Genomic DNA, 27,362 nt, shown 5'->3' with positions numbered 1-27,362 from the left:
GAGCTTCCACTGTTTCTGGCACATAATGAGTACTCAGTAAACGGCAATTATTATTTATATTCATGTGGTCTACAGTTTCTAATGACTTTCACTTAATATAACTTCCATCTTCTACAGAGAGATGGCTAATGAATGATGCTTGATGACAGATGAGTAATGCCTCCTGCATAAAGATTGATGGTATGAGGCAAGATTCCTACTTAATCAAGAGGAATTGAGATTAACTTACCCATTAAATTCAGAAACTGTCTTGAAGAGACTTTGGGAATAAGACATGTTAAGGCAGATTTCATTAACAGATTCACAGGATGCCAGCCATTGACCTTTTCCCTTGTGGTTAAGTCCTTGTTGATGCTCCTTTCAGAGACCATGCTTTAACTGGCCTGTGAGCAGCCTGTCTTGTGGTCTGGGTCTATGCAGTCCTGCTTCTGGGCTGTCTAGAAGGGGGTTTAAGTATATAACAATATCCTTTTGTCTAAATCCTGGGACTTGGGAAAGAGGGGTAAGTATGCCTATTTTTGTAGGAGAGGTTCTGCTTAATCACATGGTGAGTTGTTATTGTTAGCCAAAAAAAAAAAACCCCCAACAGTTTTACTTCTCTGGACTTTAATTTCTTTATCTGTAAAATGAGATTAGATTATTAAACTCTTCTTCTTGTTTATCAAAGCCCCAAATCCCATTTCTGACTTCAGATGAGGCGGGCTATAGGGCATTTTATGGCAGCAGTGTGTGTGTGTGTGTGTGTGTGTGTGTGTGTGTGTGTGTGTGTGTGTGTTCATTTAGAATTAGTGTGGAGTGGCTGCCAGGCTTGTGAGTATGGAAACTGTGGGCAGCCTGGATTCTCAGGTTTTGTTTCTTCTCCTCAAGGTTGTCTTTCTCAAGACTTTTTCTCTTTTCATGAGGAGAAGTCAGAAGGGGAAAGGATTGTGACTGGGTGTCTGACAAATTATTTTCAGGTCAGTAGGAAATCTATTCTTTTATAAAAGTGCATGCTTCTTCCTACCAGGTGGATATGTTTCCTACTAGTGAAACAGAGCTTCTGTTTCAAATGGGGCCTGCTTAGGGACTGAGTCCCCAGTTAAATTTCCTCAGGTCTTAGGGCCTTTCATTTACACAGGAGAATGATACTATCACTCCAGTATTTACTAATTCATTCCAGTATTTACTAATTCAGTCCAATTCATCCATGCTGATTGTGTGCTCTCATTTTGCTCTGATAGACAGGGAGCCAACATGTGCTTCTGAGAATTTGTACTGTCACTGGAGGAATAATTCATTTACCAGCATTTACTGTGTCTGTAATGTGCTCAGGACTATGGCTAAGCTGTCCACAGAGAAAAATAAGACCAGAAGAGGTCACAATCTAGTTGTGGTGAGATACGTTCAGTTAGGTGAGAGAGGTGCTCTTAAAGCTACGTAATTGGATGAGGTCACCATGAATACATCCAGGTAGAGAGGAGAAGGGGCTTGAGGACCATCAAGCCCTGGGGTTGATTATGGAAGAACATAAAACCTGTCTAGGCTTTGAGTCTCCCTTCCTCTTTCTCCAGGGAACATTGATGGAGATGGCAATTGCCTGATGCCAGGTTGTTCCTCTTAAAAATGAAGATCTGTTCATTGTATTGGCTTTAATTTTTCTAGGATAAAAGGCTTAGGCCTTCAAAATTATGTATATAAGCTTGAGCTTGGGTTTTAGGCAAAAGACTGACAACCCTTTTGGTGCACAATGAGAGAGAGAGAGAGAAGAGTATGTGTGTGTTTGCATTTTAGTTTTATTTGAAAATTTACTGGTTTGATAAAGTTGACATGAACAATTTTGTTGCTTCTCAAGTTATACCTGACAGTATTTGGTATCTCTGAAGAGCAGAGTCTTGGCCCCTTATTTATGGAAGTATTTGTCATCCCTTGCATGTTCTTCTTACATCAGGCATCTTTCTCTGAGAGCAGGGCACCAGCTATGCAGACCTGGTCTGATCTTTCAGGTGGAACAAAGAGGAAAGCTGAAGAAAATGGAAGAGTTTTCCAAGTGAGGGAGAAGGCAGATGTGATTCTTTATGAGAAACAGCTGTAATCCATGAGAGCTGCAGTCCATTTGGAAATGTTAAACAGGAGGCTTTTGAAGAATTTTTTTTCTAAGGATGCTGAGGTCATTTGGTTTCTGAGGTTCCTTGGGTACCTCACACTTCCCTTTCTTTTCAACTTTTCATTCACCTTCTTAAACTTCCTTTTGGCTTGACAGTAGGATCTGTCCCATTTTTTTCCTTTAAATTTTGCATTTGCATTAAGCTCTTTATCCATTTCCTTTCAATGTTGTTTTCCTGGTTATGCTGCTTTCTGTTCATTATCAGTCTCAACATTTATAGAATCATTTCTTAGTAAATCACCTACCAATTTGACCACAGCACCTTATCATGACAAACTCTTAGTCCAGCCAAACTTCTTATCTCTTCTTTTTTTTTTTTTTTTAAATAAATTTATTTATTTATTTTTGGCTCCGTTGGGTCTTCGTTGCTGTGTGTGGGCTTTCTCTAGTCGCGGCGAGTGGGGGCTACTCTTTGCTGTGGTGCACGGGCTTCTCATTGCGGTGGCTTCTCTTGTTGCAGAGCACGGGCTCTAGGTGCGTGGGCTTCAGTAGCTGTGGCTCGAAGGCTCTAGAGCGCAGGTTCAGTGGTTGTGGCGCACGGGCTTAGTTGCTTTGCGGCATGTGGGATCTTCCCGGACCAGGGTTCAAACCCGTGTCTCCTGCATTGGCAGGCGGATTCTTAACAACCGCACCACCAGGGAAGCCCCTTTCTTTTTGTTTTAAAATATATCTTAAGTCAATGTTTGAAAGTAAATACACATTGGCCTTCATTTTTAACATCTTCCTTCCATTTATTTCTCCAAGAACATAATTTTTTTAAATCTCATTTCAGATTGGGAGATTTGTCTTAATGCCAGATGGTCATCACCTCAGTGGAATATTTTGGATGGGAAAAAATCCAGTGTGGTGGAAATGGTAAGATTCACAGGATATAATTCCTTGCTTTCCACACTAGTGGAAGATTAGTAGTTCCATAAGATAGGAAAGCAGCACGATAACTATGACAGATACTTGAGACTAGTGTCATTCACCTGTTTTTCATAGTCTCTGGGCATTGTGAATTTGGCAAAAACTTTAAACACCCCTCACGATATATTTCTTCACACAGATTCACTCAGCTGAATATTCCCATGTATGTCATTCAGATGAAGTTTTGATAAATAATTTCATCTTGATCAATTATCAGCTAAACTCTATAAAAATCCCTGTGAAAGTAAAGAATACAACAAAACTTTCTAGTAGAATGATAACTTCATTCTGCTTGAAAGCACTGAGGGTCTGGAACCATGCATTGCAGTGAAAATGGAAGAAAAACAAAAACAAATAAAAAACTTCAACCATACTAATTTGTTTCTTGTATAGAAAAGCAGAATTCAAGGCAGAGGGGAAAATCTCTGAATATAACAAGGTTGGAAAACTTTTTAAGTCATCATTAATCTCTTCATCGACAGGAGAGAAACTACATTGGAGAGAAATCAATTTTAACCATTGTGAAGAAGCCTTGAGTGAACACTCATGCCTTAAGGCTCAAAGGAAAACTTATATTAGAAAGAAAACTTGTGAGTGTTATCAGTGTGAAAATGCCTTCATAAAAAACTGTGCCCTTGATCTACACAAGAAAACCCATTCTGGAGAGAATGCTTCTGAGTATAATCGGTGTGAAACAGCCTTCAACCAAAATTTACACCTGGTTCACAAGAAAACTTACACTCAAGAGAACCCTGTAAATGCGCTGACTGTAAGAAAGGCTTACCTTCTTCCTCATACCTTAAGGAATGTATAAGAATTCATGGTGGAGAGAGGACGTATGCTTTTAAAGAACGTAGGAAAGCTCTTTCTCATTCTACAAACCTTTTTGTACATATGCGAACTCACTAGAGAAATACCCTATGAGTGTAAAGGATGTGGGAAGACTTTCACTCAATCTTCATGTTATTCAACATTTAAGAATGTAAGAAACTTGAAAAAGCCTTTTCTTATTCCCCAGATCTTGCTAAGCATATAAGATTTTATACTAGAAACACTGTGTTTGTAAGGAGTGCAGCCCAGAGTTTACTTTTCTCAAAACAGTATTCACATGCGAATTCAAACTGGAGAAAAACCTTATAAATGTAAGGAATGTGGAAAAGCCTTTGCTAGTTCCTCATACCTTACTGTACATATGAAAAATTCACACTGGTGAGATGCCTTATCATTTTAAGGAATGTGGGAAAATATTTAGTATTTCATCTTGCTTTAAAAGGCACCTGGAAACTCACCCTGGGGTAAAACCTTATAAGCACTGTGGGAAAGCCTTTATTTGATTCTCATTTCTTATTTGACATTTAAGAATGTATGGTGTAGGGACTTCCCTGGTGGTCCAGTGGTTAAGACTACGCTTCCAGTGCAGGGGGCACGGGTTCTATTCCAGGTTGGGGAACTAAGATCCCACATATGCTGGCATAGCCAAAAATAAATAATTAAATTTTAAAAAATTTAAGAAATGAAGAGTGCACAGAAAGACCTTTTGAATGTAAGGAATGTGGTAAAGCATTTAGATAATCCTCATACTTTAGTCAACATAAAAGAAACACATACTGGAGAGAAGTGTATAAATGTAAAAAATGTGGGAAAGCCTTCACTATTTCATCAGGCCTTACAGTACACATGAGAACTCACACTGGTGAACAACCTTTTGAATGTAAGGAATGTGGGAAATCCTTTACTAGATCCACATGTCTTATTCAACATTTAAGATCTCACAGTGGGGAGAAGCCATATATATGAGGAATATGGGAAAACCTTTAGTAATACTTCATGCCTTTCTGAATGTATACACTTTCACACTTGAGAGAGAACGTATGCTTGTAAAGAGTGTGGGAAAGCCTTTGATACTTTCACACTTACTGAACATGTACTAATTCATAGTGGAGATAACCTTATTGTAAGGAATGTGGGAAGCCTTTTGCTCTGCCTTATACTTTAATATTCAGCTGTGAGTTCACAGGTGTGAAAATCTTACTAATGTAAAAAGTATAGGATTTTTTTTAGTTTTTTTTGTCTGTTTTGGGAAAGTATGAAATCACACATAATGAGAAATCCCCTGAGTGAAAGGGATATAGGAAAGCCTTTGATTGTTCTTTGTCATTAGGAAACATGATTCACACTGGAGAAGAACCATAAATTATAAATATAGGGAGTGTGGAAAAGGCTGTGTTAATTTATTGTAAAATTCACACTGGAGAGATTATGTATGAATGTAAAAACAATTAGAATGTTTTCAATGAATATCTTTTATATATTTTTATAAATAAAAATTCTAAAAAGTTTTTTTTTTTTAAATGAAAAACCTTTGTTACAAAGAGGTTTTTATTTTTTTATTTTTTTTAATTTTTTTTATAGCTACTTTATTTATTTATTTATTTATTTATTTATTTATTTATTTATTTATTTATTTTTGGCTGTGTTGGGTCTTCGGTTCGTGCGAGGGTTTTCTCTAGTTGCGGCAAGCGGGGGCCACTCTTCATCGCGGTGCGGAGACCGCTCTTCATCGCGGTGCGCGGGCCTTTCACTATCACGGCCCCTCCCGTTGCGGGGCACAGGCTCCAGACGCGCAGGCTCAGTAGTTGTGGCTCACGGGCCCAGCCGCTCCGCGGCACGTGGGATCTTCCCAGACCAGGGCTCGAACCCGTGTCCCCTGCATTAGCAGGCAGATTCTCAACCACTGCGCCACCAGGGAAGCCCCACAAAGAGGTTTTTAAATAAGACCTTGGGAAAGTTTTGGAGTACATGTTTTCACTTACTGCATACAAGAAAATTGATACTGGAAAAGAAAACCAAGTAAATTTTTATTTAAATGAGTTGCCTTTCTGTGTGCGTTTTTTTTTCAAGGTAGACCCATACTTTTAAAGACTAATGATGTTGAGCATAAATATGGTCAACTGATCTTTGACAGAGGAGAAAAGGAAATGGAATGTAGTAAATATAACTCTTTTCAACAGATGGTGCTGGAACAACCAGACACCCACATGCAAAAGAATAAATCTAGACAGAGACCTTGCACTCGTCACAAAAATTAACTCAAAATGCATTGCAGCCCTAAGTGTTAAACACACAACTATAAAACTCCTTGAAGATAACATAGAAGAAAACCTAGAAGACCTTGGGTGTGGCAATACTTTTTAAAATATGACATGGAAGACATGATCCATAAAAGAAATAATTGATAAACTGGACATTATTAAAATTAAAAACTTCTCTAAAAAAGGCACTGTCGAGAGAGTGAGAAGACAAGCACAAATTGAGAGAAAATATTTGCAAAAGACACAACTGATAAAGGACTCTTAAGACTCAGCAATAAGAAAATAAACAGCTGATTAAAAATGGATTAAGACCTTAATAGACACCTTACCAAGGAAGATACGCAGATAGCAAATAAGCATTTGAAAAGATGGTCCACATGATATATCATCAGAAGAAAAGAGACCACTACAAATCTATGAATCTATGAGAATGGCCAAAATCTGGAACACTGATAATGATAAATGTTGGTGAAGATATAGAGCAACAGGAAATTTCATTTCATTGCTGGTGGGAATACAAAATTGTACAGCCACTTTGGGATACAATTTGGTGGTTTCTTACAAAATTAAACATAGTCCTACTGAGCGGTACAGTATTCACACTCCTTGACATTTACCCAAGTAAGTTGAAAACTTATGTCCACACAAAAACCAGTACATGCATGCTTTGGGGGGTTTTTGTTTCTTTGCACATGAATGTTTATAGTAGTTTTATTTATAATTGCCCAAACTTGGAAGTAGTCAAGATGTCCCTTCAGAAGGTGAATGGATAAACTGGCACATCCAAACAATATTATCCAGTGCTTAAAATGAATGAACTATCAGGCCATGAAAAGACATGGAAGAACCTTAATGCATATACTAAGTAATGCATATTACTAAGTGAAAGAAGCCAATCTGGAAAGATTACATACTGTATGATTCCAACTATATGACATTCTGGAAAAGGCAAAACTGTGGAGATCAGTGGTTGCCAGGGATTGGTGAGAGTGATGGGTGGAATGTATAAGCAAAGCACAGAGGATTTTTAGGGCAGTGAAAAATACCCTGTATGATACTCTAATGGATATACGTCATTACAGTTGACCCTTGAACAACAAGATTTTGAACTGCATGGGTCCATTCATACGTAGATTTTTTTCAATGGATGTACTACAGCATTACACCATTCATAGCTGGTTGTATTTGCAGGTACAGAACCCAGAGGACCAACTGTTAAGTTGTACTGGTGTTTTTGACTTTGAAGAGGGTTGGGGACGCTAACCCCCATGTGTTTACAGTGGAGCTGAGAAAGGCTAGTGGGCACTTTACTTCTGCCTCAAAACACCATGCTTTTGTTGCTTGAGCAAAGCCTGGAGTCCACAGTTCACATGATACTGCCTTGTCAGGCTGTGCTCATTATGTGGTGAAAGAACCTAGCCTCCTTAAAATATTTTTGGAATGGAATATAGATTAATATTTTTCCGGTTTAAACACATGCTCCTAGTCTTTAATATTAGTAATTAAGTGCCTAAGATTTCTGGGCCCTTCTGTACATGGGCAGATATTTTATGGAGCCGATCTGCCTGAGAGGCATGGTCAGCCGCGAGGGGTTGAGCTTTTAAATACAGATCTCCAGATATGGGTGATTCCATTAAATAATAAGGACCCTCCTAATGATTAAGTTTATGTCTAGGCAGATGTTTTATTCATGGGGGTGTCTAGAAAAGGCACAGAGAGGAAGCTATTGAAATTTTTAAAATCCTTATTTTGCGCTGTCTAACTGTAGTAACAACAACCCCAAAGCACCTTAAAATCCGTCTTTTCTCTACTACCAGATTTCCGTTTTAAATCATGGGTTCTGGTTATGCATATTTAAGAATCAGCCCTCTTTGGCCCTGATAAAATCCATTTCTTGGCAGGTAGCTTAAAGTGCTGATCGAGACTGTTTTTTGTTTTTAATACCAGGATAATCATTGTTTAAATTGGAGTCCGGACAAAAAAGTTCTCTGACTTCTGGGGGGCTTGCTTTGGTTAGGAAGAGGGGAGGGGCAGTGACCCCGCAAGAGAATCCATAATGGCTGAGTAGTGAAGTTTGGACTCCTTTTCCCTTCTGACTGCTCAGTCTCCTTTTCAAAACCTTGGGGACCTCTACTTTTTCCATCGAGGAGACCATATGGAGTCAAAGACCCGAGCTCAAGTGCCTGCGCACCATTTTACTTAAATGTGCAATCAAGAGTAAGTTACTCTACTTGATAAGCCTCCTTCGCTTAAAATAAACTTGCCTGCACTTCGCCTCAACTCTGTGCCCAGGCTCCCTGGCCAGGCCTCAGACACTCTCTCCGGGCCCGCCTCCCAGCCCCGCTCCCCCGTCGGAGTTCCGGGGGGTACTGAACTACTGGAGGCGGGAGCCTCAGGCCCGGGACCCAAAGCGGAGGTGCGCGTCCGCTGGCGGCTTGGTCCTCAATAGCTGCTTCGCGCATCTTACCCGTTTCCATAAACGTTGGCGTCCGATCCGGCTGGGCCCAAATCCAGGTTCCGACCACGAGTCTGGAAGGGCCGTTTGATAGTGGGGAGGGGTCAAGGGTAAGGTTTACGGCGCCAGCTGCTCCCGGACCGCGGCGCCTCCTGCCGGGCTTCACGCGCGACTTCCCGCCCGGGGCCTCAGGACGCCCCGCTTGTCCTCCGAGCACCAACCCGCTCCATTCGCGCCTGCTGGGGCCGCGGCTTCTTCCCGTCTCCCGAACGACTGCTTCGGCGGTCTGTCCCCGGGAGGAGGAGGGTCTGGAAATAAAGGCAGGGCGCGTCAGCAGGGTCTTTTCTCCATCGCCTGTCCTCCCCTCTTTAAAAGGCCTCCCCAAGTCAGACTTTACTTTTCCTTAAGAAGATGCCCTTTCTTGTACCTCATTTTCTTCCGTTATGACATTTTTTGAAGTACTCATCAGTTCACTGAGATCTGCCCTTTTTTTCTTTCAACTGGCTTACAGTTCTCTAGTGTGTGGAAGCAGCCTAGTCCCCTATTGGTGGACGATTGAGTTGTTCCCATCTGAATAGGCTTGTGCATGTTTCTTCATATTTCTGTACTTAGGACTTTAAGGTCGATTTTTAGAACTAAAGTTGTCGGGTCATGTGTAATATTCCTAGGTATTGCCAACTGCCCCCGTTCTATTTTGAGCGCTCAGAACGTGTATTTTGCATCCAGCAAGCTGCACACCTCTCTTAGTTTTCAAATAATCTTAACCTATAGATGCTTTTGGATGTTTACATATCATCCATGAATGACAGGTTTATTCTTCCTTTACAGTCCTCCAACCTATCATGTCTCCCCATCCTTTTCCGCTCTCCCCAACTTACTGCACTGTCTATATCATGATTAGTAGAAGGAGCCACTTCTTTTTCTGTGTCTTAAAGGCCTTCAGCTTGTATCTAGTAAATAGAAATGTTTGCTCTATGTTTTCGATACATTTTCAGGTTTAAAGACATTTCCTTCTATTCCTCTTTTCCTCGTTTACTATAATTAACATGTAACTAAAATGTACAATTCAGTGAATTTTAGTATATTCCCAGAGTTGTACAACCATCACCACAATCTAATTTTAGAAAATTTTCATCATCCCAGAAATAAATCCCATACTCATTAGCACTCACTCCCCATTCTTCCCTACCCTCCAGGCCCAGGCTACCACTCACTAATCTATTTCTTGTCTTTATAGACTTGTCCATTCTGGACATTTCATATAAATGGAATCATACAATATTTTGTCTTTTGTGAATGGCTTCTTTCACTATGTTTTCAAAGTTCATCCACACTGTAGCAAGTGTCAGTACTGATTCCTATTAATGGCCAAATAATATTCTTTTGTATAGATACATCACATTTTATTTATCCACTCATAATTTGATGGGCATTTGGGTTATTTCCACATTTGGGCTATTGTAAATAATGCTGTTATGAACATTCTTGTTAAAGTTTTTGCGTGGACTTACGTTTTCATTTCTCTTGGGTTTATACCTAGGAGTGGAATGCTGATTCATATGATAATCGTATATTTAACATTTTGATGGACTACCAAACTGTTTTCTAAAGTGGCTGCACCATTATTCTTTACCACCAGCAAATAAGAGTTCTGATTTCTCCACATACTCACCAATTGTTATTTATCTTTCTGATTATAACTATCAAAATGAGTGTCAAGTGGTATCTTGTAGTTTTGATTTGCATGTTCCTGGTGGCTAATAATAAGCATATTTTCATATGCTTAATGGCCATTGTATTTTCTTTAGAAAAATCGATATTTTGCCCATTTTAAAAATTGAGGTTTTTTTAATAGAGTTGGCTAAAATTATTTTTAAATCATTATGCAATGTTGGGTATTATCAAACACTTTTACTGTATTATTGAGATGATCATACTGTTTTCTACTTTGATCTATTCATGAAACAAATTATATTAATTGATTTTCTAGTAAGCCTCTCTTGCATTCCTGGGATAAACTCAACTTGGTTCTGATGTATTATCTTTCTCATTTTTTGATGTATTTGATTTGGACTTATTTTCTATAGACTCTTTGTATCTATGTTTATTAATGAGACCTGCATATCATTTTGTTTTCTTATAATGGCTGTCATGTTTGATATCAGTATTATACCAATCTCAAGGAACATTCCTCTTCCTTTATCTACTTAGTCAAGGTAATCCCTTTGATAAGGCAAACTGTTTTGTGACGTCATCTTAAAAGTGGCATGTCCATCCCCTCCCCTTCTTTTCCCCCATGGTAATTATGTAAGGTACTGTCATAGATTAATCAAAATGCACACATGACGTTTTGGATCGTGCACATTTCTGGAGTTTTGCATAAGTGTGTCTAATCCCTGAAAGATTTGAGTCAGATTGGAATTCTCTCTTCTTTGAATGGCAGAACTGATCTATAAAACCTCTGAGCCTGGTGTTTTCTTCATGGGAAAAATTTATATGCCTAGTTCTTTATTTTGTTTTTGCTTTTTTGGTTGTTGTTTTGTTTTCTAAAGAATCTATCTGGGCAGTGAATTATTTGGGCTGGAGAGACCTGGAGTCTCTCTGAGGGGGTCAGCAACAACCCAGATTATTCCACTTTTATACATTTTTAAAATTGTGGTAAAATATATACAATATAAAATTTGCCATTATAACCATTTTTAAGCATACAATTCAGTGGCATTAATCACAATCACAGGTTGTGCAACTCTCACTGTCCAGGTCATTTTTGATAATTATTTTAGGACTATTCAGTTTGTTATTTCTAGTCTTATTTCTCTAGGAATTGAGCTATTTCCTGTGACTTCTGAGCTTGATTAGCATACAGTCATTCACAATATCTTACATGTTTAATCTCTGCAGCATCTATAATTGTGTTCTTTTTTGCTTTTCAGTTTTCTTTGCACCTTCTCCCTCTTTCTTTTCTTGAATAATCTTGCATGATTTTTCCTATTAGTTTTCAAAGAATCAATATTTTTTGTTTGATCTTTTCTGGATTTTTGTTTTCTAGTTCATTATATTATTCTTTCTTTCCTTCAATTTTTTAAAATTTATTTTGAGATTTTTTTCCTCTAAATCCTTTTTTTTTTGGCCATGCCGCGTGGCAGGCAGGATCTTAGTTCCCTGACCAGGGATCGAACCCAGGCCCTTCGTAGTGAGAGTGCTGAGTCCTAACCACTGGACTGCCAGGGAATTCCCTAAATTCTTAAATTGGAAACGTAGACTAATTTTTAACTTTTTTCTAATATAAGTACATAAAGCCTAATTTTTTTTCCCTAAGGCCCACTTTAGCTGCAACCTACAAGTTTTGGTACTTAGCACTGATCAATAACCATAGTATTAATAATGTACTTTTTAATTTCTAATTTAATTCATTAATTATATCTTTTACCCATGAGTTATTCGTAAGTGTAATAATGTTCTGTAAACTCCAGATGTCAATGGCTTTTTTCTATTAGATTGAACTATGGTGAAACTGCTAACGTTCAACCTTTTTTTTAACCTATAAAAATGGCAGTTTCATATGGTTCAACATAATTTTCTTTTGTAATTAATATATAACTTAATTTCATTTTGGTCAGAGAACATATCTGTATACATCTTCTTTGAAAGACTTAAGACTAGCTTTATAGTATAGCAGTGGGGTCAGTTTTGTAAACATTCCACTTATGCTTGAAAAAGATATGTATTCTCTATTTATTGAGAGTAGTGTCTATAAGTGTTTTAGATGAAGGATGTTCATTTTACTATTCAGACCTCAAATCCTCTTTTTTTCCTCTGATCTATCCATTACTCAGAATAGTGTGTTAAAGTCTCCTACACTGATGGAGGTTTGTCAATTTCTACTTTAATTCTGTTAGCTTCTGTTTATAAATTTTATGAAACTATGTTACTTGTGTATACAACTTCAGAATCTTTATACTTTCTCATTAATTGAATCTTATATCCTAATATAGTTACCTGTTGTAGTGCCTTTTGTCTTAAAAATGTGTGAAATTAAGTTAGCCAAACAAACTTTATTTTGGTTAATATTTGCCTGGTATATCATTTCCATTTTTGAGATTTAGTCTTTCTGTGTTGTTTTGTTTTTAGGGCATCTCGTGAAACAGCATAGAGCTGAAATTTATCTTAATCTAACATGGCAGTCTTTGTTTTTAAACTATAGAGTTCAGTCCTTTTATTTGTACATTTATTGTGATTATTGATAAAGACATTTTCTGCTATCTTACAACATGCTGCTTATTTTACTTGCTTTTGTTGTTTTTTTCCCCTGCTTATTTTTCTTGCCTTTGTAATAATTGAAGTTTTTTCCTCATTCCATTTTTTCTTCTAGCCTGTGAGTTAAACCCACTGTGTTCTTCAGTAGTTGCCCTAGCTATTTTATCATGCACACTTAAAGTCTAAAGCTAATCAATACCTTTATTCTCTAACGGAAGAATACCAGGAGCATAAGACTACAGTCACATCCCTCCCAATTTATATATTTTTATTATTCGGTAGCATTCCAGCTTGCTTTTCCATCTCGCAAATTAGATATTGCTATTATTATTTTATATAATCAAAGTTCACTTAACATTTCAGACATACAAATTCCTATTTCCTGGAATACTGAGAATTTACTTTAGTGATGATCTTTAGATGGGTAAGCTCTCTTGGGTCTTTACTTAAAAATGTCTTTATTTTACTCCCCTTTTAAAACTTTAAGCTTTTCATATGGAAATTTTCAAGCACACACAAAAGTAGAGAAAATAATATAGCGAATCATATCTTCAACACTCAGTTTTCACAATTATCAATATTTTACCATTCTTGGATCCCGTAGGCCTGAGCTGTCTAATACACTAGCCATATGTGGCTATTCAAATTTAAGTTAAAATGTAAATTACTTAAATAACCCTAGCCTCATTTCAGGTGCTCAATAGCCATATGTAAATGGTGGCTATTGTATTAGATAGTGTACATACATAAGAGTTGGACAGTGCTGGTAGCCTAGTCACCTGCTTTTTCTTTTTTCTGGAGTGTTTTTACAGCAGATTCTGGACATCATGTCCTTTCATCGGTACTTAAGCATGCGTCTCTGGCTGGTACATAACCATCACCGCATTTTCCCACCTGGCAAACTCCAAAGTTCCCCAGTTGTCTCCAGAATATCTTTTTACAGTTTGTTCAAATCAGGATCTTAACAGGGTACCCACCTTGTTTTTTTGAATATGTATCTCTTAAGTTTGTTTTATCCCCTCCTCCTCCTTTTTCCTTTTTTTTTTTAATCCACTGACTTATTGGAGATATCAAGGCGTTTGTCCTACATTATGGATTTAGCTGATTGCTGCTGCTTTGTGTTATTTAACTTGTTTATCTCTGTATTTCCTATTAAAAGTAGTTAGTCCAGAAGCTTGATTAGATTCAGGGTTTGATTTCATAAATTCACCCTTGAACCTAAAGAAGATATTTTAACTGGATTTAGAATTCGAAGTTGATAAGTTATTTTTCTGTCAGCACACTGAGGGTGTCGTCCTTTCTTCTGACATACCTTGTTGCTCTTGAGACGTGAGACATCAGTTTGTCTTTCCTTTTTAGGTGACCTGGGTTTTTTCCCTGGCTACTTTTAAGATTGTGGGGGGGGGGGAATCAAACACCAAAGAAGAAAATAAATGTAGGTGTGGATTTCTTTTTATTCTTTCAGCCTGGGATTTATTGTGCTTCCTGGATCCAAAGGTTAGTGTCTTTTACTAATTCTAGGAAATTCCTAGCTAGTTTCTCATCAAATGGTGTAACAAAGTTCTAATCTGGTGGTTAATCCTTGCATTGAATTTCTAACTTCAACGAGTCTGTTTCATTTCTAAAAAATTACGTTTGTTTCTTAAAACTGTTTCATCATTTCTAGCGTATCTTATTCCATATTCATCCAAATTTCTCTTAATTTCTTTAAGCCTGTTAAATATAGGGTTTTTTAACATAATGTCTAAAAAGTCTAATACCTGCAGTATTGTGCTTTCTTTTTCCTGCTGCCCGTGTTTTGACTGCTTCTCACTCATGGTACACTATATATTTTATATATTTGTGTTTCATAATTTTTTTAACTGTGACTTCCTCAATTTACTTAGAATTTTATCTGTGGGAATCCTTTGAGGCCTGGCTTGAAGTTGAGTTTTCCAGAGATAGGTCCATTTGCTCACACTAATTGCCTAGGGGACCCTCTTTAATGAAACCTAGAACCTTCTTTAAATAAAATTATTCTTTTGAGGGAATAATTTTAGATTACACAAGTAATGTGAATTTGGACTAAAACGTAAGATTTTCTTTTTCTACTATATCTGATGCCAAGGTCTAGACCCGTACATTTTCTGTCTGTCTCCTTCTGTATGGAAAGTTATCTTTCTTTTCTTTAGAACTTTTAATTATGGATTTTCAAACATACTCAGGAGTGAAGAGTACTATGATGAAACCTCCCTGTACCCATTATCCAGCTTCAGTGATTACCACGATTTTGCATTCTTAATTCTTCCCCTTGCTTACTATAATAACTGAGTTTTGTTTTCCTGGAGCATGTTAAAACAAATATCAAACGTCATGTCATTTCACCCAGAATTTGAGTTGTATCTCTAAAAGAAAAGGACATCATAAGGATACAACCAGCCTAACCTAGTCTGGGGGCAAAAGAGGAAGGAGAACTGTTACAGAGCAAGAGACTTATGAGACAATTCTTTTTTTTTAAAAACATCTTTATTGGAGAATAATTGCTTTAAAATGGTGTGTTAGTTTCTGCTTTGTAACAAAGTGAATCAGCTATACATATACATATATCCCCATATCCCCCCCCTCTTGTGTCTCCCTCCCACCCTCCATATCCCACCCCTCTAGGTGGTCACAAAGCACCAAGCTGATCTCCCTGTGCTATGCAGCTGCTTCTCACTAGCTATCTATTTTACATTTGGTAGTATATATAAGTCCATGCCACTATCTCACTTCATCCCAGCTTACCCTTCCCCCTCCCCGTGTCTTCACGTCCATTCTCTACGTCTGCGTCTTTATTCCTGTCCTGCCCCTAGGTTCTTCAGAACCTTTTTTTTTTTTTTTTTTTTTAGATTCCATATATATGTGTTAGCATACGGTATTTGTTTTTCTCTTTCTGACTTACTTCACTCTGTATGACAGTCTCTAGGTCCATCCACCTCACTACAAATAACTCCATTTCATTTCTTTTTATGGCTGAGTAATATTCCATTGTATATATGTGCCACATCTTCTTTATCCATTCATCTGTCGATGGACACTTAGCTTGCTTCCGTGTCCTGGCTATTGTAAATAGAGCTGCAGTGAACATTGTGGTACATGACTCTATTTGAATTATGGTTTTCTCAGGATATATGCCCAGTAGTGGGATTGCTTTGTCATATGGTAGTTCTATTTTTAGTTTTTTAAGGAACCTCCATACTGTTCTCCATAGTGGCTGTATCAATTTACATTCCCACCAACAGTGCAAGAGGGTTCCCTTTTCTCCACACCCTCTCCAGCATTTATTGTTTGTAGATTTTTTGATGATGGCTATTCTGACTGGTGTGAGGTGATACCTCATTGTAGTTTTGATTTGCATTTCTCTAATGATTAGTGATGTTGAGCATTCTTTCATGTGTTTGTTGGCAACCTGTATATCTTCTTTGGAGAAATGTCTATTTAGGTCTTCTGCCCATTTTTGGATTAAGTTGTTTGTTTTTTTGATATTGAGCTGCATGAGCTGCTTGTAAATTTTGGAGATTAATCCTTTGTCAGTTGCTTCATTTGCAAATGTTTTCTCCCATTCTGAGGGTTGACAAGACAATTCTTTAATAAAAATAAACTTTTAATTTAATTCCTAATTTAAATAAATTAGGAGTTTGGGATTAACAGATACACACAACTATACATAAAACAGATAAAAATTAAGGACCTACTGTATAGCACAGGGAACTATATTCAATATCTTGTAATAACCTATTATGGAAAAGAATCTGAAAAAGAATATATATATGTGTGTGTATATATATATATTTATATACACACACATATATAGCTGAATGACTTTGCTGTACACCTGAAACTAACACAACATTGTAAATCAACTATACTTCAATCAAAAAATTTTTTAAATAAACTTTTAACAGAAGTTTTTAGCATTATCACAACACCATTATCACACACCCCCAAATTAACAGTATTTCTTGATGTTATCAGTGGTCTTTAGCTAAAGACCACCAGGGGCACACAGAGTTAAACAAGTTGGATTTATTACTTACTGCAGCAAGGCAGAATGCACACCATGGTGAACTGTGGGATATCTCAGTAAGAGAGTGTTAGAAAAGACTTATTAAGGAATTTGGTTTTGAACACGTGAAACTTATATTTTATAAATCATTGTTATCTCAATTAAAATAAATTTTAAAATTACTTTTAAAAAAGAAAGGGGGGGGGGACTTCCCTGGTGGTCCAGTGGCTAAGACTCCCAATGCAGGGGGCCTGGGTTTGATCCCTAGTCAGGAAACTAGATCTCACATGCTGCAACGAAGATTGAAGATCCCACGTGCCACAACTAAGACCTGGTGCAGCCAAATAAATAAATAAATATTTTTAAAAAAAATGGGAACATTGCTCTTGATATAAATACTAGCAAATTGGCTAGTAGGTTTAATAAAAAGTCATACATCATTTTAACATTCAAAAGGTTGCTTTAAAGGGTATCCAGGATAAAACTACTGACTCAGAAGCATACTACATATTGGAATTATAAAATGTCATTTCAAGGATCAAGAGTGTGAGTTGTGGGCTTCCCTGGGGGCGCAGTGGTTAGGAATCTGCCTGCCAATGCAGGGGACACGCGTTCGTGCCCTGGTCTGGGAAGATCCCACATGCTGCGGAGCGGCTAGGCCCGTGAGCCACAACTACTGAGCCTGTGCGTCTGGAGCCTGTGCTCCGCAATGGGAGAGGCCGTGACTGTGAGAGGCCCGTGCACTGCGATGAAGAGTGGCCCCCGCTCACGCAACTGGAGAAAGCCCTTGCACAGAAACGAAGACCCAACACAGCCAATAAATAAATAAATAAATAAATAAATAAATAAATAAATAAATTTATTTATTTAAAAAAAAGTGTGAGTTGTAAGTGAATGTGATTTTTCAAGCTATAGTGATATTTCCCTAGAGATGGTGATATTTAAAATAAAATTGTAGTTTAATCCAACAAGAATACCTTTTTTCCACTTTGGTAGAAATAGCTATTTTTGAAGGCAGATTCTCTAGTTTTCAAACTAATTTCTTTGTCAATGTTGGGCAGTTTTTAGACTTTGTCAATGTCTAGTTGACCTTTGTCAATTGAGAACCTAACATCATATAACTTAAAGGGATATATTTTTAAGATGCCAGCTGAAACCAGGAACTTAGTAAATGCAACTACAAAGCCTTAATATAAAAAAACAAACGAACCCACACATTCTTCTAACCTATAAAAAAAAGAATTGGGGCTTGTATTAGGTGCTTTTGGGGTGAGTTCTGGATTGGATGTTGTAGGGTGCAAGGGTATTCTGTGTTGGGCATCTTAGTAAATGTTACCTACAAAGGGGGAAAACTATACTGAGACTAAAATTATAATTGATAAACAAGCAGCAGTCACTCATATTAGCCAGAAAAGGGGGGTGTTTGGTCATTTTTGAGGTGTAAATAATGTTTATATTTTGTCCATGTTCAGACACAATTACAGAGTGTTCTTGCTTTTGTCTCAATATATCATGGTCACAGAGTGACCTTGTCTTGTTGTTGTTTTGGGTGTTGAACAGGAGAACACCCAGACGTTGCTGTGAGTTTCAGGCCAGCTCATCACAACAGCAAGGCCTAGCTGAGAGTACCAGGTCAGCTCCTGCATATCAGGGGCTGCTTTCTCTCTTTTTTTTTTTTTTTGGTGCTGAAACCCAGGATGCTTTTCTCTTTACCAATATCGTCTAATACCCTGTCTGTGTTCTGTTAACCCCAAGTATCTCAAATGTGTTTTTATAGTCGTTCGAATCAAGATCTAAGGGCCACACTCTACAATGGATTGTTACGCCTCTTAAGTCTCTTAATCAGGAAGAGTTCTCCCTTCCTCTTTCTCCTCCAAACTGGATTTGTCTGATTATGTCCTGTATATAATATCATTTAACATGTCCTCTGTCTCCTCCTCTTACCCTTCTATAAACTGCTAATTAAAGGATTTGTTAGGATTTTTTTTTTTGCAAAAATATTTTGTAATTGGTGTTGTTTCTTGTTACATCATATCAGAACTAATGATGTCCAGATGTCTCTTTTGAGATGTTAAGATTTATCAGTTGGTCCCAGTGTGAGCTTGACCTTACTTTATAAAGTTCCCCAGCACATGTACTTAGTCTTAAATTATCTCCTTCAGATTTCTTGTTAATTACAAAAGAAAAAAAGGGTAACTTAATGGGGAAACATGCTGCATACCACCTTAACCAAATGATCAAAGTTAATATCAATAATGAGACAAGACTGGCACCATAAGCCTCCTGAAGTGATGCAGAGAAGGACAAACATCAATCACATAATACGTCATCCAAAAATGAACTTTGTGAATCTAATCATGAGAAAACAACAGACGAACCAAAACTGAGGCTGTCTGTAAAACATCTGGCCTGGACTTTTCAAACCTGGGAAGATGAAGAAAGGCTGAGGGACTGGTCCAGATTAAAGAAGATTTAAAGAAACATACTTAGAGGGCGTGATCCTGGATGGGAATTTTAAAAAGTGACTGCTATAAAGGACATTACTGGGCCAGTTGGTAAAATTCTGCATATGGATTGTATGTTAGATAATATTAAATCCTGCTTTCAATCATTGTGTTTGTGTTAGAGAATGTTCTAAGTTCCTATGACACTCTGAAGAATGTAGGAGAAAAGGGTCATGACATCCGCAATTTCCTCTCAAGTAGATTCCTCTCAATATCATTCTTGATGAAACACCCACACCCCCACACACGCACACAACACACACACACACACACATACACACACACCCCTACAGAGAGAGGAGAAAGAAAGCAAATGTGATAGAACTTTAACAACTGATAAAGAGTATAGGGAAGTTCATCATATTTACACTATTCTCACAACTTTTGAGTTTGAAATTTTTTCAAAATTAAAAGTTGAAAATAAACATCCCCATTCACTTTTCACCTAATATTTTAATAGCCACTTACTGTCATTGCCTAGGTCCATTAATTTACTAGTGGTTGCAGAATGGTGACTTTCTGATTCTAGCATTTTCTTCATAATAAATGAAGCTCCTAATAAAGTGTCTATGATTGTTCTATAAAGAGCTTTCCCTTATTGCAACTATTTGGTAATCATAAAATATTGTTCATAAAGGAGGGAGCGGGGTGATACATGCTTGATTCTCTTTTTTAATTACATTTCTTTAAATAAATTTATTTATTTATTTATTTATTTATTTTTGGCTGTGTTGGGTCTTCGTTGCTGTGTGCAGGCTTTCTCTAGTTGTGGCAAGCAGGGGCTACTCTGCTTTGTGGTGTGCGGGCTTCTCATTGCAGTGGCTTCTCTTGTTGTGGAGCATGGGCTCTAGGCATGCAGGCTTCAGCAGTTGTGGCACGTGGGCTCAGTAGTTGTGGCTCGCGGGCTCTAGAGTGCAGGCTCAGTAGTTGTGGCACACGGGCTTAGTTGCTCTGCGGCATGTGGGATCTTCCTGGACCAGGACTCGAACCCACGTCCCCTGCATTGGCAGGTGGATTCTTAACCACTGAGCCACCAGGGAAGCCCTACACGCTTGACTCTTTTCACGAATTTTCAGAGTAACAAAATTATATCCTGGCCACCTCCAGTAGTGACCATTGAGGGTTTTTTTTAGTAACACTATAGACTCATGGCTTTGTTTTACATTTGGTATATTTCAACTGATTGTAGTCATTATTCTTTACTAAATTGTTCCATCTTAAGCCAGTGGGAACCTTTTTGAGTTTTCTCCTGTGTGGTAGGTTCCTTGCTTTCTGGTATAAGCTGTTCCAGGCTCATCTTGAACATTTCTTGTTCCACATTGGACTCAGCTATTTACCAAAGGAGTCCTGGTTTCTTATACAGACAGATGGCATTTTGAGGAATTTTAACACTAGAGCGCTCATTGCTCCTGAGTTGTGAGTGACTCTAGGCATTTTTGGTGGTTCAGTCTAGGGAAAAGTTTAAAAAATAAGTACATACAGTATTCCCATTCCTAACTGTTCTTGGATAGGGAGATAAAATCTGTACTGTATTGTTTGTATGTATATGTGCATTTGTGTGTGCATGGTTAAAGCTAGTGTGAGGAAGCTTCCAGGCCTGTAAGTGTTGAATATCTGTCAGGCCTTGACTCTCATGGCTTCTTTCTTCTTCTCTAGGTCTGCATGCTCCAGGCCAGGAGCCTGACCAGGAGGGAGACACAAGAGGAAGAATGGCTGCAGGATCGCTGACAACGTGGTCACAGGTATGTGGGAAGTTACTGTTTCCAAAAAAGCATTGCTGTTCCTAAAGGATACATCTCTTGCCCATGACCCACAGCTTCACAGCCCAAGCAGGCTGGTTTCAGGCTTCCCCAGTTCTCTGGGCTTCTCAGAATGGGAGATAGAGGATGCCTTAGGAAAGGCTTCAACATTTGTTAATTTTTTTTTTTCCAGATAATCCTCCAGGGTGAGTATTAGTTGCATATTCTGCTGGGTGCCATGAAGGAAAATAAAGACTTTTTTCACTAGGAAAGACATTCATTCATTTTCTAAGTATTTTTCTCATTCTGCAGTATGCTCAGTCTTGATCTTCAATAAGACTGGCAGATTCCTCACAACCTAGTTGTGGAAATATCAGTTCCACTGTGTTAGAAAAGCTGCTAAGCTGCTGGATGATATAGTCCAGGGAGTGAGGACAAAAGTGGAAATTTCCAAGAATTGAGTCTTGGGTCAAATAATGAGACCTCTGAAGCATGTCTGAGCTTCCTACACATTGGGTCTCCTTCCCAAGTCCTGTCAGCCTCACTCGCCATCTTTCTGGTTCAGAGTTAGAGATGGTCCTTGGCTGAACCTGTGTACGTGTGATGTTTTAGGACTCAGTGACCTTCGAGGAAGTGGCAGTGGATTTTTCACAGGAGGAGTGGGCACTGCTGGACCCTGCTCAGAAAATCCTGTACAGAGACGTGATGCTGGAGAACTTTAGGAACCTGGCCTCAGTGGGTAAAGTTGACCTCATTCCTTCATATTCATTTGTTCATACACGTAATAGTTCTTCATCACATATCTGTTCCAGAAACTGTGAAAAGAATGGCAGTACATGGTAAACACAGAATGGATGGTTCCTGCCCTTGTGGGGCAGTCTTGTGGCTTCCCATGAAAATGCACTGATTGTATTTTCTTGATCCTTAGAAAATTTAGGTAATTTGCAGATCTTGGGCTTGGAATTCAAGGGTCAGGTCGTGTGGGACAAGGAGTGTGCGTGTGTGTTTTGGGGCCCTGTGAAATAGTTATATAATCTGATTGTTTTGCTGCTCCTAAAGCTGTACTTGCCTATCTTCAGAATCCTTTAAAACCAAAGTATTGGAATCAATTTTGTGGAAAGATTTCTTGTTTCCTTCACAGTCTCCCCACATCATGTGTCTTTCCCCATGAGCAGGGTATCATCTCTGCAAACACAGTCTGATCACTGAGGTGGAGCAGGAAGAGCTGAGGCCAGAGCAGAGAGGAATTCTCCAAGGTGCATATAGAGGTGAGCCCCAGGCAGAAAGGGGTCATTGTATGGAATAGCCACAGCCTGTGAGGGGTGATACAGTTGGGAATGTCAGTCATTGTGGGAAAGAAGGCAGAGGCCATTACATGAGCTTTTCTTCTTTCACCATCTCTCCATTCATTCATACTTCCATTTGGTCTCAAAGAAAAAACTATTTTAATTACTCTTTCAATTTCACATTTCCTTGAATACTTCTTGTTCAGTTCTCCCCACTTGCTTTCCAGATAATACCTTCTCTTATTGTCTCAAGCCTCCAGAATCCTTAGTAAAATACCTCTCATTTCCATTGCTTGTCCCTATCATTGGCATCTTTTTCCAGAGCCAAGTTCCTAAATTAATTTCTCTGGTCACTGGTTGCATCTTCTCTTTCACATTTTCCTCCTATATTTAGTGTTATTATTTGAAAACAAATCCATAGGGTGCCTGCCTCCTTTTTTCTTTCATCCCTACTTTTTCTCCCAATAATTATAAAAAATTTCCCCATTCACTTTCAGACCGGGATACTCAACTTAAGTCAAAAGACGCAATTCTTACGCAGAATGTTCCTGGGGAGAAAACTTCCAGTGGCATAAAAATGGTGAGATTCACTGGAAATGATTCCTGCTTTTTTAGAATGGGAGAACTCTGTGAATTTCAAGGAATTAAAACAGCAGCAGCACCCAAACAAGGGGAGACACTTGAGGCAAGTGGAATTCACTCATCAGAAAGCTGCTTCAGGAAAGCCTTTATGAATCCCATAAAATTGGAGAAATCTCCAAACCTACCTCAACACTTGCTGCCTTGCAGAGAATATCAAAAAGTAAACATTTACTTAAATGTGATTCAGTTATTAAGTACTTAATAAATAATTCATTCATTCTTCACACATGACTAGAAAAACTATATTTAGGATGCCCTTTGATGGGAATGAATACCATGGGGCCTTGGGAAGAGTATTCAGCTATTTCAACTTGAAAGAATAGCGTAAAAGGTATACACACACCCTGAAAATGGTAAAAATGTTAGTCATAATAATATGCTTCATATATATGGCAGAATCCACATGGGAGTGAGTTCCTCTGTGATGAAAGTGAGAAAGCCTTTAGTCACCACTTATTCCTTATTCTGTAGGCAGCAACTCACCCTGATGAGAAACCAATGGAATTTAATCATTGTGGAAAATTCTTCAGAAAGAACTGTCACCTTATTTGTCCAAGATATTGCAAGAGAGAGAAATGCTACAAATATAAAGAATATGGGCAAGACTTTGGCCATCCCTCAACTCTTAGGAGTCATGTGAGTACTCACACTGGAGAGAAAATTATTGAATTTAATGGTTGTGGAAAAATTTTCAATCAAGAGTCATCCCTTAGGAAACACTTAACTCTCACAGGAGAGAAATCTTCTGAGTGTAATCAACATCTTATGTCCTTCAACTTACACTCTTCCTTTTCAGTACATGAACAAATACCTACTGGAGAGAAACTCTGTGAATGCAGTGACTATGGAAAAAGATCTTCCCTTAGTTTCCACAAAAAAATGTGTATTGTGGAGGAAAGCTCAAAATGTAATGAACATGGGAAAGTTTTCACTGGCCCCTTGTCCCTTCAGATATGTGTGAGACCTCACACTGGAGAGAAACGTTATGAATGTAGCAATTGTGGGAAAGCCTTTGTTTTTCAGTCTTCCCTTAAGAAACATGTGAGATCACACACTGGAGAGAAACCTTACGAGTGTAATCATTGCGGAAAATCCTTCAGCCAGAGCTCTCATCTTAATGTGCACAAAAGAACTCACACTGGAGAGAAACCCTACGACTGTAAGGAATGTGGCAAGGCTTTCACTGTTCCTTCATCCCTTCAGAAACATATGAGAACCCACACTGGAGAGAAACCCTATGAATGCAGTGACTGTGGGAAAGCCTTTATTGATCAGTCATCCCTTAAAAAACATACACGATCTCACACTGGAGAGAAACCTTATGAGTGTAATCAATGTGGAAAATCCTTCAGCACAGGCTCTTATCTTATTGTGCACAAGAGAACTCACACTGGAGAGAAAACCTATGAGTGTAAAGAATGTGGGAAGGCCTTTAGGAATTCCTCTTGCCTAAGGGTACATATGAGAACTCACACAGGAGAGAAGCCCTATAAATGTATTCAGTGTGGAAAAGCATTCAGCACCAGCACTAACCTTATAATGCACAAACGAATACATACTGGGCAGAAACTATATGAATGAAATGACTACAGGCTAGCCTTAAAGGGTCCTTCACATCTCACTCATTTTAGAACTCACTCTGGAGAGAAACCCTATTGTGACCAGTTTAGAAAGCCTTCAGGCACAACTCTTAAGTCATGTTGTACTGGGACCAACCTTATAAATGTTATGGTTCTGTGATTGTTTTTATCAGTGAGTGTTTAATCTTTAAAGTGTGACAACTCATTAACTGATGAGTATTAAAGATTATACAGCACTCTAAATTCCCCTTGATCTACATCACAAAAGTTTTGATATATAATGTTTTTATTGTAATTAAGTACTAAATATTGTCCATTTCTCATCAAGATGTCTTGGACCAAACTATAGGTTATTTAGAAATATATATTTTAATGTGCAGACTCTGTGCAAATTTTAGTTATCTTTTAGTTATAGATTTCTAAATTAATTGCATTATGCACAGAATGCATGGTCTTCGTGATACAGATCCTATAAGACATAGATTCAAACAGAAAATTATTAGAGACTTGCTACATGGCCTAATGTGTGAGACACAAGAAGTTGCTGTCCCAATATCCATTCCTCCCCTCCTTCTTTCAAGTAACAAAACTACAACTGTGTTCAAATTAGCAGTGTGGACAGTTCGTAAGGATTCATCTCCCAGCTTTCCTTGCAGCTGTGAGTGGCCATGAGCCCACAGTCCTGGCCAATGAGAAAGGAGGCAGAGGTCACTGCTTGTGGGTTCTAAAGAATTCCATGGAGATGGGAGCATCGCATCTGGCGTTTTCACTTTACCATTTGCCCTTTGTCTTATCTCTTCTTTTTTCCTAGAGAATAGACCAATAGGATGACAATCATACACTACTGATTATATAATAAGGACATAAGATATTATTTAGCTATGTATAAGCAACTATGGGTTGCTTATTTCTGGACTTCTTGTAACATGAAAAAAATAAACTAACTGGTTTAAACCATTCTTGTGGGAAGAGTCTGTTCCAGTGGATTTCAGTCTCAACTGATACATCTCATATGGTCAAGTTTTAAGAATCCCTTCAAGTATAGTTGAAAACAATGTGTATTCTATAATTTGTTGGGTATAACAGATTTTCAGTATATCAGATGGATAAATCTTATTGTGTTTTTAAAATCTGTATCATTACAAACCTTATCTCATGATCTCCCCTTTATTGAGAGAGGTATGTTAAAATGCCCCAGTATGACTGTGGGTAGTCAGATTGTTTTTTAAATTCTATCTTTTATTTTGAGGCAGTATAACTGGATGCATAAAAATGTAGTCATTTTGTATGTTTCTGGTAAATTGTCCTTTCATTCTTATATAGTGTTTATCCTTTTCCCCCTAATAATGATGTTCATTAATTCACTTGATATAAATGTGAGCTATTGACCTAGTGGATAACATTTAATGCCTACCAATTTTTAAGGACAACCAGAAACAACTTACCTTTCTTCATCACCATGTTAATTATGATGTTCCTTGCAACACCAAGAGAGATATCCTCCATGACATCCCTTGTGGGAGACAAAGAGATCAGGAGTTCCCCAGTGGCTGTCCCCACCAAAGACACCAGCAGCCCTCACCTATCTCTCTGTTGCTCCTTGCTTTGCTTCTGTAGTGATTTATTCCCCAGCCTAGTGGGATATGAGGGATCTCATCCATAGAGACTGATGGCTCAGTGTTTAATGAAAAAGGAAAAGGGGAAGGAACATTTTGTTCTTGCTCCCAAGAAACCTCAGAAGGTTTCTCAACTCAAATCAGTTTGTAAATCTCCTGGTCAGTGTGCTTGGGCTCTCTTGAGTGCCACTGCCTATCAACATGTAAGAGCATCCTCCTGAAAACCAAATTGTTACAATATAAGGATTCCCCCACCTTGGATATAGACTCTAGTCCCTCTCAGGTTGATCGGGACAGTCTAGAAAGGGAGGCCACTGCTCACAGCAGGGGTCACTCGGGACCACCAGGAGCTTAGCAGGTAAATATCTAAAGAAAAAAGAAATAAAGAAAAAACAGGGAAACACAAGAGACCAAAAGAAAAAAAATAAGTATAAAGGCTGGGGCTTTACGAGGCTACAAGCAATCCCCCCACCCCCTACCAGAAGAAAGGGGAAACTTTAAATCTTACGTGCCAAGTAGTTTTGAGGTCTAGCAAACGTAATGCTGTCTTCGATTGCTTACTGATTTAACAACAATGAAAACCCCCCAGATGCAGGGGACAGCATTAGAGTTTAGCACTGTGTCCTGCCTTGTGGAATCGACCGGAGGACACAGACTACTTCATGGATTGGCAGGATTATCGATATGGGAAAATCACTGTTAGGGCTCTAGGAACGAGGGGAGAGGCATGTAGAAGACCTTTTCATGTGCTTGCTTGGGGTGGGTCCCTGCCCGCAGCCACGCCCTTCAGGCGCCAGTATTCAGCGATCTAAATACGCACAAGACGTATCCCACCTCCAACCCAGCCTCAGAAACAGGCCGCGCCCCCCACCAGCAGCCCCGCCTAAGGACTGGTTCCAGCCTCGACCTTGTCTTTGGGGCTCATTCAGTCCCCAGCCCCCGCACCTAGCCCACCCGGAACCCATCTGTACCCACGCCAGAGAAAACTAGAATTTCTCCACCTGAAGGGATCGAACGTGGCCGACGGCGCCATCGCGGAAACCCCGCCTCTTCCAACCCCTCCCGAGCCGGAAGCGGAAGTGGCGAACTTCGTTCGCCGCAGTCTCTTCCGCTGC

The 27,362-nt window shown here is 38.6% G+C and overlaps 1 protein-coding gene and 1 long non-coding RNA gene across 4 annotated transcripts in view; one reads left to right on the top strand and one right to left on the bottom strand.

The window, feature by feature from the left end:
- Positions 1-25,580, top strand: part of LOC103001871 (zinc finger protein 177-like) — a 33,646-nt gene extending 8,066 nt beyond the window's left edge. The window contains exons 2-8 of one of the 3 annotated variants that reach the window (XM_057539691.1): positions 868-956; positions 2,916-2,998; positions 21,041-21,126; positions 21,736-21,862; positions 22,299-22,391; positions 22,907-23,098; positions 23,527-25,580. In XM_057539691.1, the coding sequence (XP_057395674.1) occupies positions 2,941-2,998; positions 21,041-21,126; positions 21,736-21,862; positions 22,299-22,391; positions 22,907-23,098; positions 23,527-24,632 (1,662 nt within the window). In that variant the 5' untranslated portion in view covers positions 868-956; positions 2,916-2,940 and the 3' untranslated portion in view covers positions 24,633-25,580. Of the gene's footprint in view, positions 1-867; positions 957-2,915; positions 2,999-21,040; positions 21,127-21,735; positions 21,863-22,298; positions 22,392-22,906; positions 23,099-23,522 lie in introns of all 3 variants that reach the window. The other 2 variants (XM_007169016.3, XM_057539690.1) reach the window with 2 other exon arrangements.
- Positions 25,332-27,357, bottom strand: LOC130707038 (uncharacterized). The gene is made up of 4 exons (XR_009007045.1): positions 27,249-27,357; positions 26,503-26,613; positions 26,077-26,144; positions 25,332-25,438 (listed from the first exon to the last, which is right to left on the bottom strand). It is a non-coding gene; the product is annotated as an uncharacterized LOC130707038 (long non-coding RNA).
- Positions 27,358-27,362: the final 5 nt, after the last annotated feature.

The sequence above is a fragment of the Balaenoptera acutorostrata genome, chromosome 2 (assembly GCF_949987535.1).
Source record: "Balaenoptera acutorostrata chromosome 2, mBalAcu1.1, whole genome shotgun sequence".
In the NCBI taxonomy this organism is placed as follows: domain Eukaryota; kingdom Metazoa; phylum Chordata; class Mammalia; order Artiodactyla; family Balaenopteridae; genus Balaenoptera; species Balaenoptera acutorostrata.
This window is presented reverse-complemented; position numbering and strand designations above follow the sequence as displayed.